Consider the following 12,606-nt stretch of genomic DNA (forward strand, 5'->3'; position numbering starts at 1 on the left):
CACAATAAAATGACTGTCAAATTTTGCTATCAACTCTTCATGCTTTTATTCCTTTCCTTTCCTTTTAATTGAGTGCTGATAACAGAATTGCATGTTAATGACCTGTGACGTTCCAAGCTCTGGAAAACCAAACTGGTTTGAGTTTTTCATCTACAAAACTGAATTAATCAGTTCTGTCCCTTGGAGAAGTAATGGAGAAATAAATACCAACATTGGCTAATGCAAGCAAACATGTTAACTAGAGAGGAGATCCAGTCTCATGGGCTCTGGGGTTTGACTCCAGCCTAGAGAGGGTTTGATTGCTGTGTTATTTGGTGCCACTGCAGGAGAGTTCCTTACAGCCACCCTCTGGTTATCAGCCAGATTTCTACTGCAGTGCCAAGGTCTGCGTAATCAATATATGGCTTTAGGATGCCCACTGAAAAATTCTAAAATATTTTAGAATTCTATATTTTTCCATGAACTCATGAACCATAATGTTTGTATATACCTCTGATCAGCACTTGAATCTTTCCCCACTACATCTCCCCTCCTTTCCCCTTTCTTTCTGTCTTTCCTCATTTCCCATCTCTCTTTCCCTACCCCTGTACTCACCTCACTAACCGAAAGTCAGTCATATTGTGAGGGCAATTTTTCATTTGGATGCTTTTGCTTGCATGCTTCTTTAGTGGGACAGAGTAAGAACCTGGTGAAGGGAACTTTTTTTTTTTGCTTTTGACTACAGGTTGCAGAGGGGAATGAATAAATAAATGTGGAAGATGGGCCATTGGAAAATAATAAAAAAAGAACCACCTTAATCTGCTTTTGGAATTTGCCTGTGGTGTCCTCACACTTGCTGGGAATGTGGCTTATTCTCTGTTTTCCCTCTTTCTATATGTGTGTGTTTTTTTTCCCCGTAGACGGCAGGTGTTAACACAACGGATAAGGAGCTAGAGATTCTGTACTTGCGAAATGTTACTTTTGAGGATGCTGGGGAATATACTTGTCTCGCAGGGAATTCTATTGGGTTCTCACATCACTCTGCTTGGCTGACGGTGCTACCAGGTATTTCCTCCTGTGCTGGCCTCTCCTTCCCTCTCCAGGATGCTTTGATGTTTTGCTTTAGAAATGCCAAGTTCCCGGAGACCGCCCCTCACTTGGAGCAGGGGTGTTTTCCAGGAAGGCCTTCTCTGGGATTTGCTGCAGGCCCCTGTTGCATACTTGCAGCTGACTCTGTTTGCATTGCATCTCAAAATTTAAATGATTGCAGTAATGATACAGTAAAATACACAGAATCTGTTTGGGTTTGTTTGGTGGGTGGTTATTTTTTTTTTTTTTTTGGTCTAATAACAGGGAGGTATTCACAGCCTCTTTGTTAGGACAGTTAAGTGCCAAAATAAGGATCTTTGTCTTCTTGTACTGACAGTGGGAGAAGAAAACCTCCCCATCAGATGATTCAGGGCACCTAAATTGGACATGAACTGTGGATCATCTTATGAAGGATCCTTTCTGTCTGACCTCATATCTTAACCTAAAATTAGATGCATAAGTGTGTGGTGTGAGTACACCCTTCCCTGCCTGTAGCATTATTTCCACTTCACGGATGAGCAGGCCAAGATAGTGATCTCAAACAGAAGGTCAAGGAGAGTCATCTGCAGGCGGAGCACAGGAGTCCTGGCTCCCAGGGGCATTGCATGCTGCATGCTCCAGCTAGGATCGATGAAAGCTGCAGTGGGCTTGAAACCCGAGGCCAGAGTGACCTCAATTTTGTGATCCTTTCATGTGCAAAGCTGTTATTGACAGTGAATCCAGCACAGAATGTGCAACAGAGAGATCTCATCTGCAAGAAGGGGAATGAGTCTGTGCTGTCCCTTCACCTGCTGAATCTGCCTCTGGCTGCAGGGCAGGCTTGAGCGTGGTCCAGCAATATTCATATGGAATCTCGTATGAGCTGTGCCTTGCAGACAGTGCAGAGGAGAACCTCGAGTATGTTCAATATGCCTTTACTGAAAAGGTACCCAAAATCTTAAAGAGCCCACTTTGATTCACACAGTCATAGACCACATTTGCGTCCATCTCACAACACATCCATCTCAAGATGTGTTTAGGAAACGGAAACTTTGGCATTTCTAATCTTGACTTTATCTGTGCGGGTGATTTGGGTGTAATCACTTCTACTGGGGCTTAAGAGGGTCTCTTCAGCGCCCAGCCCTGCTGCTGGTGGGATCTGCTAATCTTTCCTGCTTATTTGCCAGCTCTGTGATAGTTGATCTGATCCTGTTTCTGTTTCTGACATCCACTGGATGAGAAAACACTTCCTTTGGTTAGAAGACTAATGTCTCTGTTATTTTCAGAATGCCACAGTATTGTTTCCTCCGACTCATGCTCTGCTTTTACAGTTTATGAATTCACACCTCTTACTTAAGCAAAAAATAAGCAGGAGAAAATCGACTAAAAATTGCAAAGTAGAACTTCATTTTGAAGTCAGATGCAGTGAAGGACAGTCACCTGTGCAGCAGCAGGCCCCCACAGAGAGGGTGCAGGATACAGCCCATGTGGGGAACCTCAGCTTGTAGTGAGTGCCCTGTCCATGCTACAGGAGGAGAGACAGGGAGCAGAGGGCAAGGCTGTGTGATCCAAGGCAGCAGAGCTGCAGCACCAACCACAGTGCCTGATCCCAGAAGACCTGGTACTCCTGTCTTACGGGAGGAGATGGCCATTTGGCAGGATCAGCCCCTTCACAGCTGGCACACAGGCTGGAGCAGCCCCCAATGTCACCAACAGCCCTTTCTCCTGTCCTCCTGCCACCAAGTCCTTGAAACAGAGCCTGCTGCTGCCAGGGAAAGGTTCCTGCTGCTTGCTGAAGGGTCTGCTCAGCAATGGACATGATCCATTACTGAGCTAACCACATCAGCATGACTTCATTATAAAGCTTCCCACTGCTGACTGTCCCTCTGATGCCAGCACAACTTTGAGGGACAGAAAATCAGTCCCACCATGGTTCCTTCCTCTAGTTGATGTGCCTGTCCTGAAAGGAACAAGGAGGAAAACACAGCTGACCTTAGCTGGTCTCTAAGAAGTCTTGCAAGCAGGTAGCCACTGCTGATGGGCTCATGCTTCCACCCTCCTGGCTATCCCAGCTCTCTGGGACAAACCTTCTGGCCTCTTCCCAGCAGAACTAAGTTTTTATTAAATAATTAAGTAGATTTTTCTCTTGAGACTTTTCCCTGTGTGATGCCTTACTGCTGGGTGCTGTTTAAGCCCCTTGGTCCCTCAGGGCAGGCACAGGTCTCATGGAAATGTTTGCTGGATAATCTGAATCAGCAAAGTGTAGCAAACCCCAGTCCTGCACATCCAAGGCATCCAGCCACGCTGTGTGGAACAAGATCTGGGTCAGAGGAACAGCACAGATGTGTGAAGATGCCTTCAGCCTAGAGCAGTGGTTTTCAATCTGTGGGCTCTTAAAAACATAAATTAAAATTGCCCCAATTAGCTACAGCTGCAGGTGGAAAACCACTGGCCTGGGAGAGTCCCCTCACTGCAGTCACTGACACTGACATAGCTGAGCAAGTCCTGCACAAATTCTCAGTGCTCTGTGTGTGTAGTTGTGTGTGGGCAGCTGCCCACCTTGTCCTGACTGCCATCTCTTGTCACCCTGCAGCAGAGGAGCTCATGGAGATGGATGATTCGGGTTCAGTGTACACTGGCATTCTCAGTTATGGCACTGGCTTTTTCCTCCTTCTCCTGGTGCTGGTCTTGGTGATTGTCTGGAGGATGAAAATGCCAAACAAAAAGGCCATGAACACCCCCACTGTTCAGAAAGTCTCCAAATTCCCACTGAAGAGACAGGTAACAGAAAGTAGATACAAGATTCCTATTCCCCCCTATTTTTATTCCCTTTTTTGTTTCGTTTTCCTCCTCCTTCTCTTTCAAATTCTCTCTCTAGGTGAGAAGCACCACCAGAAAAACATTGCCTGAGAGAGACATAATTTGGCTGCAGCCTAGAAGTGTGACCCCCTTTTATTTATTTCTGTGCCAGTGGAGATTTGGCTGAGGTGGCAGCTGACTCTGGCTCATGAGCAGCCCCCACTGCTGTTGGCCTTACCCAAGAGGTTCTGGCAGTGCAGCTGTGAGTGCCACAGAAATCAAATCTGGCAGGGGAAGTCCAGTCCAGGCTCCCTGGAGGAGCAGGGATCTGGGGAGAAGGAGCACTGGTTGTGCTCATTCCTGCTTTCACAGATGTCCCTGGTGAGCCCAGAGCTGTTCCGTGGTGGTGGTGGGAGGTTCCCTGTGCAGTTAGAAATGTTCTGCTGCATGAAATTGCAGAGAGGCAGGAATAAAAGACACCCTGTGAAACCCACAGTGAAGGGTACAGATTTCAAGCTTTGGCTGCAAGCCCAATGGTGGGCATTGACAGTGCCAGGGTGGGAGAAATCACTTCATAGCCTGGATGGGCTGTGGAGATGGAACAGAACAACTGAATGGATTATACCTCCTGATGCTGGGGGGCACTGGCTGACCTGTCCCTCCTTTCCACCTGCTAAACACTTGACTGTAAGTCCCTAAATGAGTGGATTTCTCAAGGGCAGGGGCATTTCCCAGTTAAAAGTTCACAGAAATCTTGTCCATGGGCAAAGAGAGCTCAAACCTCCTCAGTGATCCATCTATGGGCATGGCTTGCCCTGGAGATACAGTTGGCAATAACACTTCATTTGCTCTACCCAAGCAGGTGTCGCTGGAGTCCAACTCTTCCATGAATTCCAACACGCCCCTGGTCCGGATCACGCGCCTCTCCTCCAGCGATGGGCCAATGCTGGCCAACGTTTCCGAGCTGGAGCTGCCTCCAGATCCCAAGTGGGAATTGACTCGTTCTCGGTCAGTCAAAGCCATGGGTTGGGATCTCTGTGCCTGCTGGGAGTGTCCCCACACCAGGACCCCCTAACACACCTGTTTGTTCCTCCCTCCAGCCTGACCCTGGGGAAGCCGCTTGGTGAGGGGTGTTTTGGCCAAGTGGTGATGGCAGAAGCAATTGGGATTGATAAGGACAAGCCAAACAAGGCCATCACAGTTGCTGTCAAGATGTTAAAAGGTATGGGGAGTCCACAGAGGACAGAACAGCATGTTGTGCTGGGATTTCCTCTCTTTGCCTCTCTTTTAAGACTTTTATACAAACTAGGTAGAACAAAAGAAAGCAGGAACAGCCTCTCCTCCCCTTTACCCACACAGCCTGGGGGTGAGGAGAGCAGGCAAAAGTGCAAATCCCATCAGGAAGAGAGGCTGGGAATTAACCCAGTTCTCTGCCAAGAGGTAATAACATCCCTGACAAGAAGGAGAACCCCCTTCAGTTCTAGCCAGTCCAATGAATCAGCCCACTCCCTACTCCTCCCCTAACCAGCGCTGCCTGTTCTTCCAAAAGCTTGTGCATCAACCTCAGTGGAGACTTTGCAAAATTTCAGCTGACAAACTCCTTGAGGAACTTTTTCATGGAAGAAACTTGATCCTGGACACATGAGAGGTTAAAGGGAGACCAGAAATGGGGGATTCAGTGGTGCCTCTAGATAAATCTCCATTTCCAATCCTGCCCTCAGACACAGTAACCACAAACAGCTGAGGATTCACCCGGAGCAAGCAGGGCAGTGGGCAGCCTGGGCTTGAGGTTAAATGGGGAGGATGTTCTAAAGAAATTTATTATTTCTTTTCAGAAATTGGTTTATTTCATTTACATTTCTTGCAGTCCTTTCTGAAGCTGTTTTTGTAAATTGGAACATTTCCAACTTTCCAAACAAAAATATTCCTCTGGGGAGGATTTCCCCAATTTTTCTACTTTTGTAGATGGGTTTTTCTGTTTTTGCAGAGAAATTGCAACTTTCCATCCAAAAAAATACGTTCCCTCCCAGCCCTGACCTTCTATCATCATTAACTCTTAGCCCCTAGAGATGAGGGACAGAAACTGTCAGAAAAGCAGGTACCAGCTACCAAATTGTGAAATTTTGTTCTTTATTACTTGTGAGGATGAAACAGAAGATGGAAGGCATTACTGTTTTCCATATGAACATTTACCTGCGCTTATTTGTTCTTCTGTCTTTTTTTTTGTTGCCATGGTAGTAGGTTTTGTTTTTATTTCAATAATTCTTCCCAAAGTAGAATAACACCAAATACAGCCATATTCTGAGTGTCGTTTACCCATCAAAGCCCAACATGGCTGCACAGCAGTTGTAACCATACCCCTAAACACTTTATTTTCTTCCTTACTTTTTTTTTCTTTCCTCCTGTACTTTCTCCAGATGATGCCACAGACAAAGACCTTTCTGACCTGGTCTCTGAGATGGAAATGATGAAAATGATTGGGAAGCACAAAAACATTATTAACCTCCTTGGTGCCTGCACACAGGACGGTACGTAGCAGAGCAGCCCGGTGCTAGCAAGGTCGTGGGAGGCTCAGATTTGGCTGTTCCTTCTTTGTAATTACTCACTGGCTGCCCAAAGTGGCCGAGATGAGATATGGGTGGTCAGCTCCTCCTCTGCTGGATGCTGATGTGCTCTTCCTTGCAGGACCACTGTACGTGTTGGTGGAGTACGCGTCAAAGGGGAACTTGCGGGAATACCTCAGGGCACGTCGCCCACCTGGCATGGACTATTCCTTTGACACCTGTAAGCTGCCCGAGGAGCAGCTGACGTTTAAGGACCTGGTTTCCTGTGCCTACCAGGTGGCACGGGGCATGGAGTACTTGGCATCTCAGAAAGTGAGTCGAGAAACTTCATTTGGTAGAAGCCTCGGTCAAAGCCACGCTTTCAAAGACAGGGAATGTTCTGTGTGTGGGACAACCCCAGGCCAAACATTGCAGGCTTCTCCCTTTAGAGGCCAGATTTTGCTGGATGAAGTATCTTGGAGTTTTGAAGATGGAGGCTTCATTCATATTCTATGTCCCCATATGCTGGCTGCATTCCTGAACCATGCAGCTGTACAGCTTCACTTGCAGGACCATTAAACACCCACAAAATTCCTATAAAAGCACTAGCAACCCAGACCATTCTGTAATATATTGGGGATGCCTTAATTTGAAGATTTTTTTTCCCCTCAAACATCATCTTGCACTCATTTTCCTGGGGGAAGCAGCACAGAAAAGCAGCTGCAGTTCTCAATAACCACCCACAGAGGAGGGAAAGTGGCTTTCTCACCCTTGCATCCTGTCTGGGGAGAAAAAGCACAAGTTTGCCCGTAAGGGCACCCATGAGGTGTTGCTAAGAGGTGGTTCCCACTGAGCAGGCACTGTGGGGTGGTGACACACAGAGCCAGGAGCTGAGCAGTGCCCACAGCTTTATGAGCCTGGGAGTCAATGAAACGGCAGCTCATAAACCTCATGGTGCTGCTGGTTCCAGGCGCGAGCAGCTAACGAGCCCTTATTTATTGGCTTGCTCACCTTTCACAGTGCATTCATCGCGACTTGGCAGCCAGGAACGTGTTAGTCACTGAAGATAATGTGATGAAAATAGCTGATTTTGGCCTCGCCAGAGACGTTCACAACATTGACTATTACAAGAAAACCACCAATGTAAGTACAGAGCTGCCAAGCACATGCAGTTCTCCTTCTGGCAGGGAACTCAGTTATCTCTGCAGCAAGTGGCCCTTGTCCCACATCTCCCTTTCTAGAGGGGCTTAGGAGGAAGAAATCTTCACCTGGTGAGGGACTGTAGATTGGCAGGAGTCTGTCCACCATCTGTTTTTTCCCTGACAGATCCTGGTCCTGCTAGCAGCTAGTGATGTCTCAGCTCTAGGCAGGATGCTTTAGACTAAGAGAAACTGAGGTTTCTCCCAAACAGGAATGCAGCCCTTTCCAGTCTGCTCCACTACTGTTCATAAAGGTCCCAAGGAGCCAACTTCTATCTCACCAGAGCCCTTGACAGTGGAATGTCACTTCTTGTAAACCTGGATTTACCTGTCTTTCATGCATTTCTCTCATTTTTACATCTGAGCTCCTTGATTCCACTGCCAAGAGTGAGAAGATGGTCCCAGACAAGGGCTGAGGCCTGAAGTTGTTTATATTTTCTCCAGAGAGGAATTTACAAATGAAGGGCTGAGAGAAGCCCTGTGCCTTGGTTCAGAGCCTGCAGCAGATGTTGAGCCCTGAGGAAAAACCCTAACTAGGACAGAGTGAGGAGATGGCAGTGGAAGATTGAGGGCAGTGCAGAACCTAGAGGTCTTGGGATTGCAAGGGGTTTAAATGTCCAAGCAGTTCTTTGAAGCCCACCATGTCCATACTGATCCACTTTAGTAGCATTTCAGCAATCTTTCTTAATCATCAATTAATAACAATTCTTGGGAATTTTAATCACAGATCAGATGGATTTTTTCCCTGTTTGAGCTTTGTGGGACAACTGAGAGCATAATCCCATTTGTATAACCTGCCTGTGTCCCGTCTCTAGTTGTCTCCCCTCAGTGAGATAGTGGGTGAGACGAGGACAAAGTTCCCCCATATCCAGATTATGGCTCAAACACAAAACAGTACTTTGTGTCTCCCTCCAGGGGCCAAACAAAGCCCCAGAGAATTACAATTAATCTAGTCTTTCTCATCTTATATTTCTCATACGACAGTCTGTGTTTATGACTCGGATGTAGGATGGGATCAATCCTCCTCCTTTAGCCTCCAGCTGAAGATCAGGATTTGTTTCTTAGAGGACCTGACCCTTGCCTTCACTCTTTGGAAGTTTCACCTCAAGCTGAACCTAAACTGGGTTTGGACTTGGGGTCAGCTACTTTCCAGACAAAGAGATGGGAAGCGTTGTCCTGTGCTCTGCCACAGAGTTCACTGCATCTGTGAGCCTTGAATGCTGTTCCCATGCAAAGATTTAGATGCACTGATATGTTAAACCTGCCTTGGCAGTGAGATACAGTCCTGTACAGAGAGCATTTACTGCAAAGATTGTCAGTGAAGATCCAGGGATCAAATGCTCTAATCTGTTTATATGTGGCCACTGCTGCTTTGCCCAGTGACCAGGAAGGCAGATGTGGTTGTTAATGAAAATGTTTCAAACCGGATTAGAAAAGAAGATTCAGATGGTGCCATTGTGGCTGGGGGAATATGCTGATGGGATGTTCCCATTGTCTTCCTAATTACAGGGTCGGCTGCCTGTGAAATGGATGGCTCCAGAAGCCTTGTTTGACCGGGTCTATACTCACCAGAGCGATGTGTAAGCAAACCTACACTTTAAAAAAAATAATAGGACAGGGAAATCAACACCTGTAGTATGTTACAGACAGAAGTACTGCTAAACATGACCAGGGCTCATTCCCTGATGGAGTGCCTGGGGATGCAAAAGTACAGGAATTGATTTCAAGCTGCGTCTTCATGCGCGTGGTCTTATTTTGCTGTTATCTGGTTGCTTTCATCTGAGGATCTCTGGGGAGCGCCTGAAAAATTACTGGAAAGCAGGGAAGTAGTTCTTGTCCACTTTATAGATGAGGTGATTCATCCAGCAGCTGAAAAATACTGTACTAAAAAAACTTCATGAAAAAAAATTACCCTTGGCGTCCTCCACGCTTTGCTCCAGACAGTTCCACTTCAATCAAGGATGTGGAATGAACTTGAAATACTCTGTCTGCTGTTAGGATTGTCAAAGAATATTCAGCAAATAGTCTCAGATTAATTTTGCCATTTCATTTATTTTCATTATTTTTCCTAATCCTGTCTGTTTTAGTGCCTCTGCACAGTAAGCAAACAGCAGAGCACTCCTTACATGTAAATCAGTAACACACTGAATTTTGCAAGGGCTGAAGCAGCTCCACATGTACACTAGCTTTTTATTTTAATATTTGATCAATAATGGCATTTTTATAGCCAGCCTGCCTTCTCCCCAGAGCTCATGGCTTGCAGTTGGACAAGTGAATCTTTTCTATTTCTGTATTTTTCAGATATTTTGGCTTTTATTAATCTTAAATCATAGTTTCCCTGCTTAGGTAATGCTGCAGAGGGCATGACAGATAAATCAAAGCTAGAGAATGGGAGAGTGAGTGTGCGTGTAAGTGAAACAGAGACAGATAATCCCTGTTTTTAGAAAGAAAATGAAGAAGGCATAAGTTATTTTTGAAAAAAAGGACTTTTAACCAGAGCACAGCTGCAGGACTGAAGTGTGTAACATTAGTGCTTTGCTGATTTTTGTTGGGGTATTTTTCTCCCGGCTTGGCCAGTGAAATGAGTGTTGTAACAAGCAAGTTTTGGTATCAGCTTGCACAATTAGTGGCCTGTGGTTCCAAGCCTGCAATTCAGTGAAGCCGTGCATGAATAATTTGATTTGTTCCATTCAGTGGAGCTGGTGGAAGACCTAACAAAGAGCTGGCGGTGATAGATGGGCTGTCACCTATCTGATTAAATGCTCATTTCAATTTCAGACTTGGTGCCTGGGATTTCTTTGCTATTGAGTTGGATCAGCAGAGATCTCCAAGTAACTAGTAAAAATGGCCTAGGCAATTAGTCATGCTATTGATGACTTTGTTAGATATGCATGGCTGCACAGAAATAAAGCCAAGCAAGGGGGATGGGATATGGGGGGGGGCTTGGAAAAAAAAACCCTCACTGAATTTTAAAGATCTTTCTTTGGTTTCCAGCTGGTCTTTTGGAGTGCTACTATGGGAGATCTTCACTTTAGGAGGGTCTCCATACCCAGGAATTCCCGTTGAGGAACTCTTCAAGCTCTTGAAGGAAGGCCATCGGATGGACAAACCTGCAAATTGCACCCATGATTTGTGAGTGTGTGCTGGGGGCTGACCTTGCTCCACTCCCCATTGCCTCTGAGGCCAAACCCACCGCGCTGGGCTCTAGGGTCTAGGCTGTTGGGACATTCCCACTGGGACATTGCGTGGCCATCTCCAAGTTGGCTTTCCTCAGCCCATTGCTGCTGAGTGACATGCAGCACCTCCCCTCTCTGGGCAGGTGACACCTGGGGGTGTAGTTCTGGTGTGTCACCTTCAGGACAGGTCCTCCTGCTCTGAGGGCATGGTCATGCATCTGATGATCAGTAATGAGGACCACAGCTCCACAAAACCCTCCTCTTCCCCCCAGCTGGCTGTGGCTGAAGTTGTGTTGGCCACAACTGTTCCTTCAGGCGAATTGGAGGTGGGTGGGCTGGCAGGTGGGTGTCACGTGGCCTGACCACTTGTGGCTGTCCCCATGTGCAGGTACATGATCATGCGGGAGTGCTGGCATGCCGTCCCCTCGCAGCGACCCACCTTCAAGCAGCTGGTGGAAGACCTGGACAGGGTCCTCACCGTGACTTCCACCGATGTGAGTGTGGCAGGATGGGCGTGGGAGGGGTCACTTGGTCACATGGGGGGCACTGTGATGACAGATGAGCACTGATGGCTCTGTCACCCTGGCAGGAGTACCTGGACCTCTCGGTGCCCTTCGAGCAGTACTCGCCGGCCGGCCAGGACACCCACAGCACCTGCTCCTCAGGGGACGACTCTGTCTTTGCACATGACCTGCTGCCCGACGAGCCCTGCCTGCCCAAGCACCCGCCCTGCAATGGCGTCATCCGGACGTGAGGACCCCCAGGGCACGTGGACAGACGGACGGGCAGGCGGGCAGCGTGCCCATGGAGGCGCGAGTGAGGGGCGCCGAGCATGAAACCGTAGTGAAGGATCTTCCAGTGGAACTGTGTGATGGTGCCTGGAGATTTGTGTTGTTGACAAGCTGTTCAGGGTAAAAAAAAAAAAAAAAAAAAAAATTTTTTTTTTTTTTTTTTTTTTTTTTTTTTTATTTTTTTAATTTTTTTTTTTCCCTATTGCTGTATGAAAAGTCAAGAAGCACTGTTTGGCCTGAAGGAACTAATCTCTTGCCAAGATGACCTATCCTAGATGATTTTTTTTTGTTCTTCATTTGTTTGTTTTGTTTACTTTTTATTTTGTTAGGGGTTTTTCTTTACCACGCAGAATGTTGAACCTGGGGGGCGTTGCCCTCTCAGCCTCCGCGCTTGCGTTCCGAGTGCCAGAGTAACCGTTCTGTGCCTGCAATACGAAGAAAAAAGAAACAGAAATCTTCCTTTAAAAAAAAAACAAAACACATGCAAAAAAAAAAGGTGTAAAGAATGTGGAAATTCTTCGCTTATGCAATCTGTACATGAACCTTTTTGGTGGAGCTGAAAAGCCACGTTGCCTGCAGGGATTCATATATTTATAAAAATATCTATATTTTTGTTGTCGTCGTTTTTATAGCTTCATGATCGTACTACCCAGCTACGTAGAAGGAAGAAGAGAAGACAAAGCTAAGTGAAATGCAAGTTGTTATGGAGAAATGAAAGTAAAAAATAGTAAGAAGAGATGGTCAAGTCATCTGAAGTGTCAGCACCTTGGCCCTTGCACGGGGCTGGGAGAGATGGGTCCGAGCCAAGGCAGGAGCAAGCAGAGCCCAGGGATGGGCAGAGACCCTGTGCGGTCCCTGGGGAGCAGAGCATCACCCACCTGAGAGCAGAGGGTGCCCTGAATCCTGGCTCCTGGGTGCCCACACTGCATCTCCAGTCACACCCTGACCTTAGAGAACAGCCAATTAGGCGGGGGGTAAAGTAATAAATCTCAGGTTTGGGGTTTGCCTGTTCTCGCTTGCCAAGGGTGAGAGGGGGGAGCAGCTGCTCCAT

At 46.9% G+C, this 12,606-nt stretch overlaps 1 protein-coding gene across 4 annotated transcripts in view; it reads left to right on the forward strand.

Moving 5' to 3' along the window:
* Positions 1 to 12,033, forward strand: part of FGFR3 (fibroblast growth factor receptor 3) — a 52,289-nt gene extending 40,256 nt beyond the window's left edge. The window contains exons 7-17 of one of the 4 annotated variants that reach the window (XM_066317365.1): positions 900 to 1,044; positions 3,641 to 3,828; positions 4,706 to 4,854; positions 4,947 to 5,068; positions 6,264 to 6,374; positions 6,532 to 6,722; positions 7,410 to 7,532; positions 9,098 to 9,168; positions 10,583 to 10,720; positions 11,153 to 11,258; positions 11,354 to 12,033. In XM_066317365.1, coding sequence (XP_066173462.1) covers positions 900 to 1,044; positions 3,641 to 3,828; positions 4,706 to 4,854; positions 4,947 to 5,068; positions 6,264 to 6,374; positions 6,532 to 6,722; positions 7,410 to 7,532; positions 9,098 to 9,168; positions 10,583 to 10,720; positions 11,153 to 11,258; positions 11,354 to 11,518 — 1,509 coding nt within the window. In that variant the 3' untranslated portion in view covers positions 11,519 to 12,033. The remainder of the gene's footprint in view (positions 1 to 899; positions 1,045 to 3,640; positions 3,829 to 4,705; positions 4,855 to 4,946; positions 5,069 to 6,263; positions 6,375 to 6,531; positions 6,723 to 7,409; positions 7,533 to 9,097; positions 9,169 to 10,582; positions 10,721 to 11,152; positions 11,259 to 11,353) is intronic. The other 3 variants (XM_066317366.1, XM_066317363.1, XM_066317364.1) reach the window with 3 other exon arrangements.
* The last annotated feature ends 573 nt before the right edge of the window (positions 12,034 to 12,606 follow it).

This window comes from Sylvia atricapilla, chromosome 4, assembly GCF_009819655.1.
Source record: "Sylvia atricapilla isolate bSylAtr1 chromosome 4, bSylAtr1.pri, whole genome shotgun sequence".
Lineage (NCBI taxonomy): Eukaryota > Metazoa > Chordata > Aves > Passeriformes > Sylviidae > Sylvia > Sylvia atricapilla.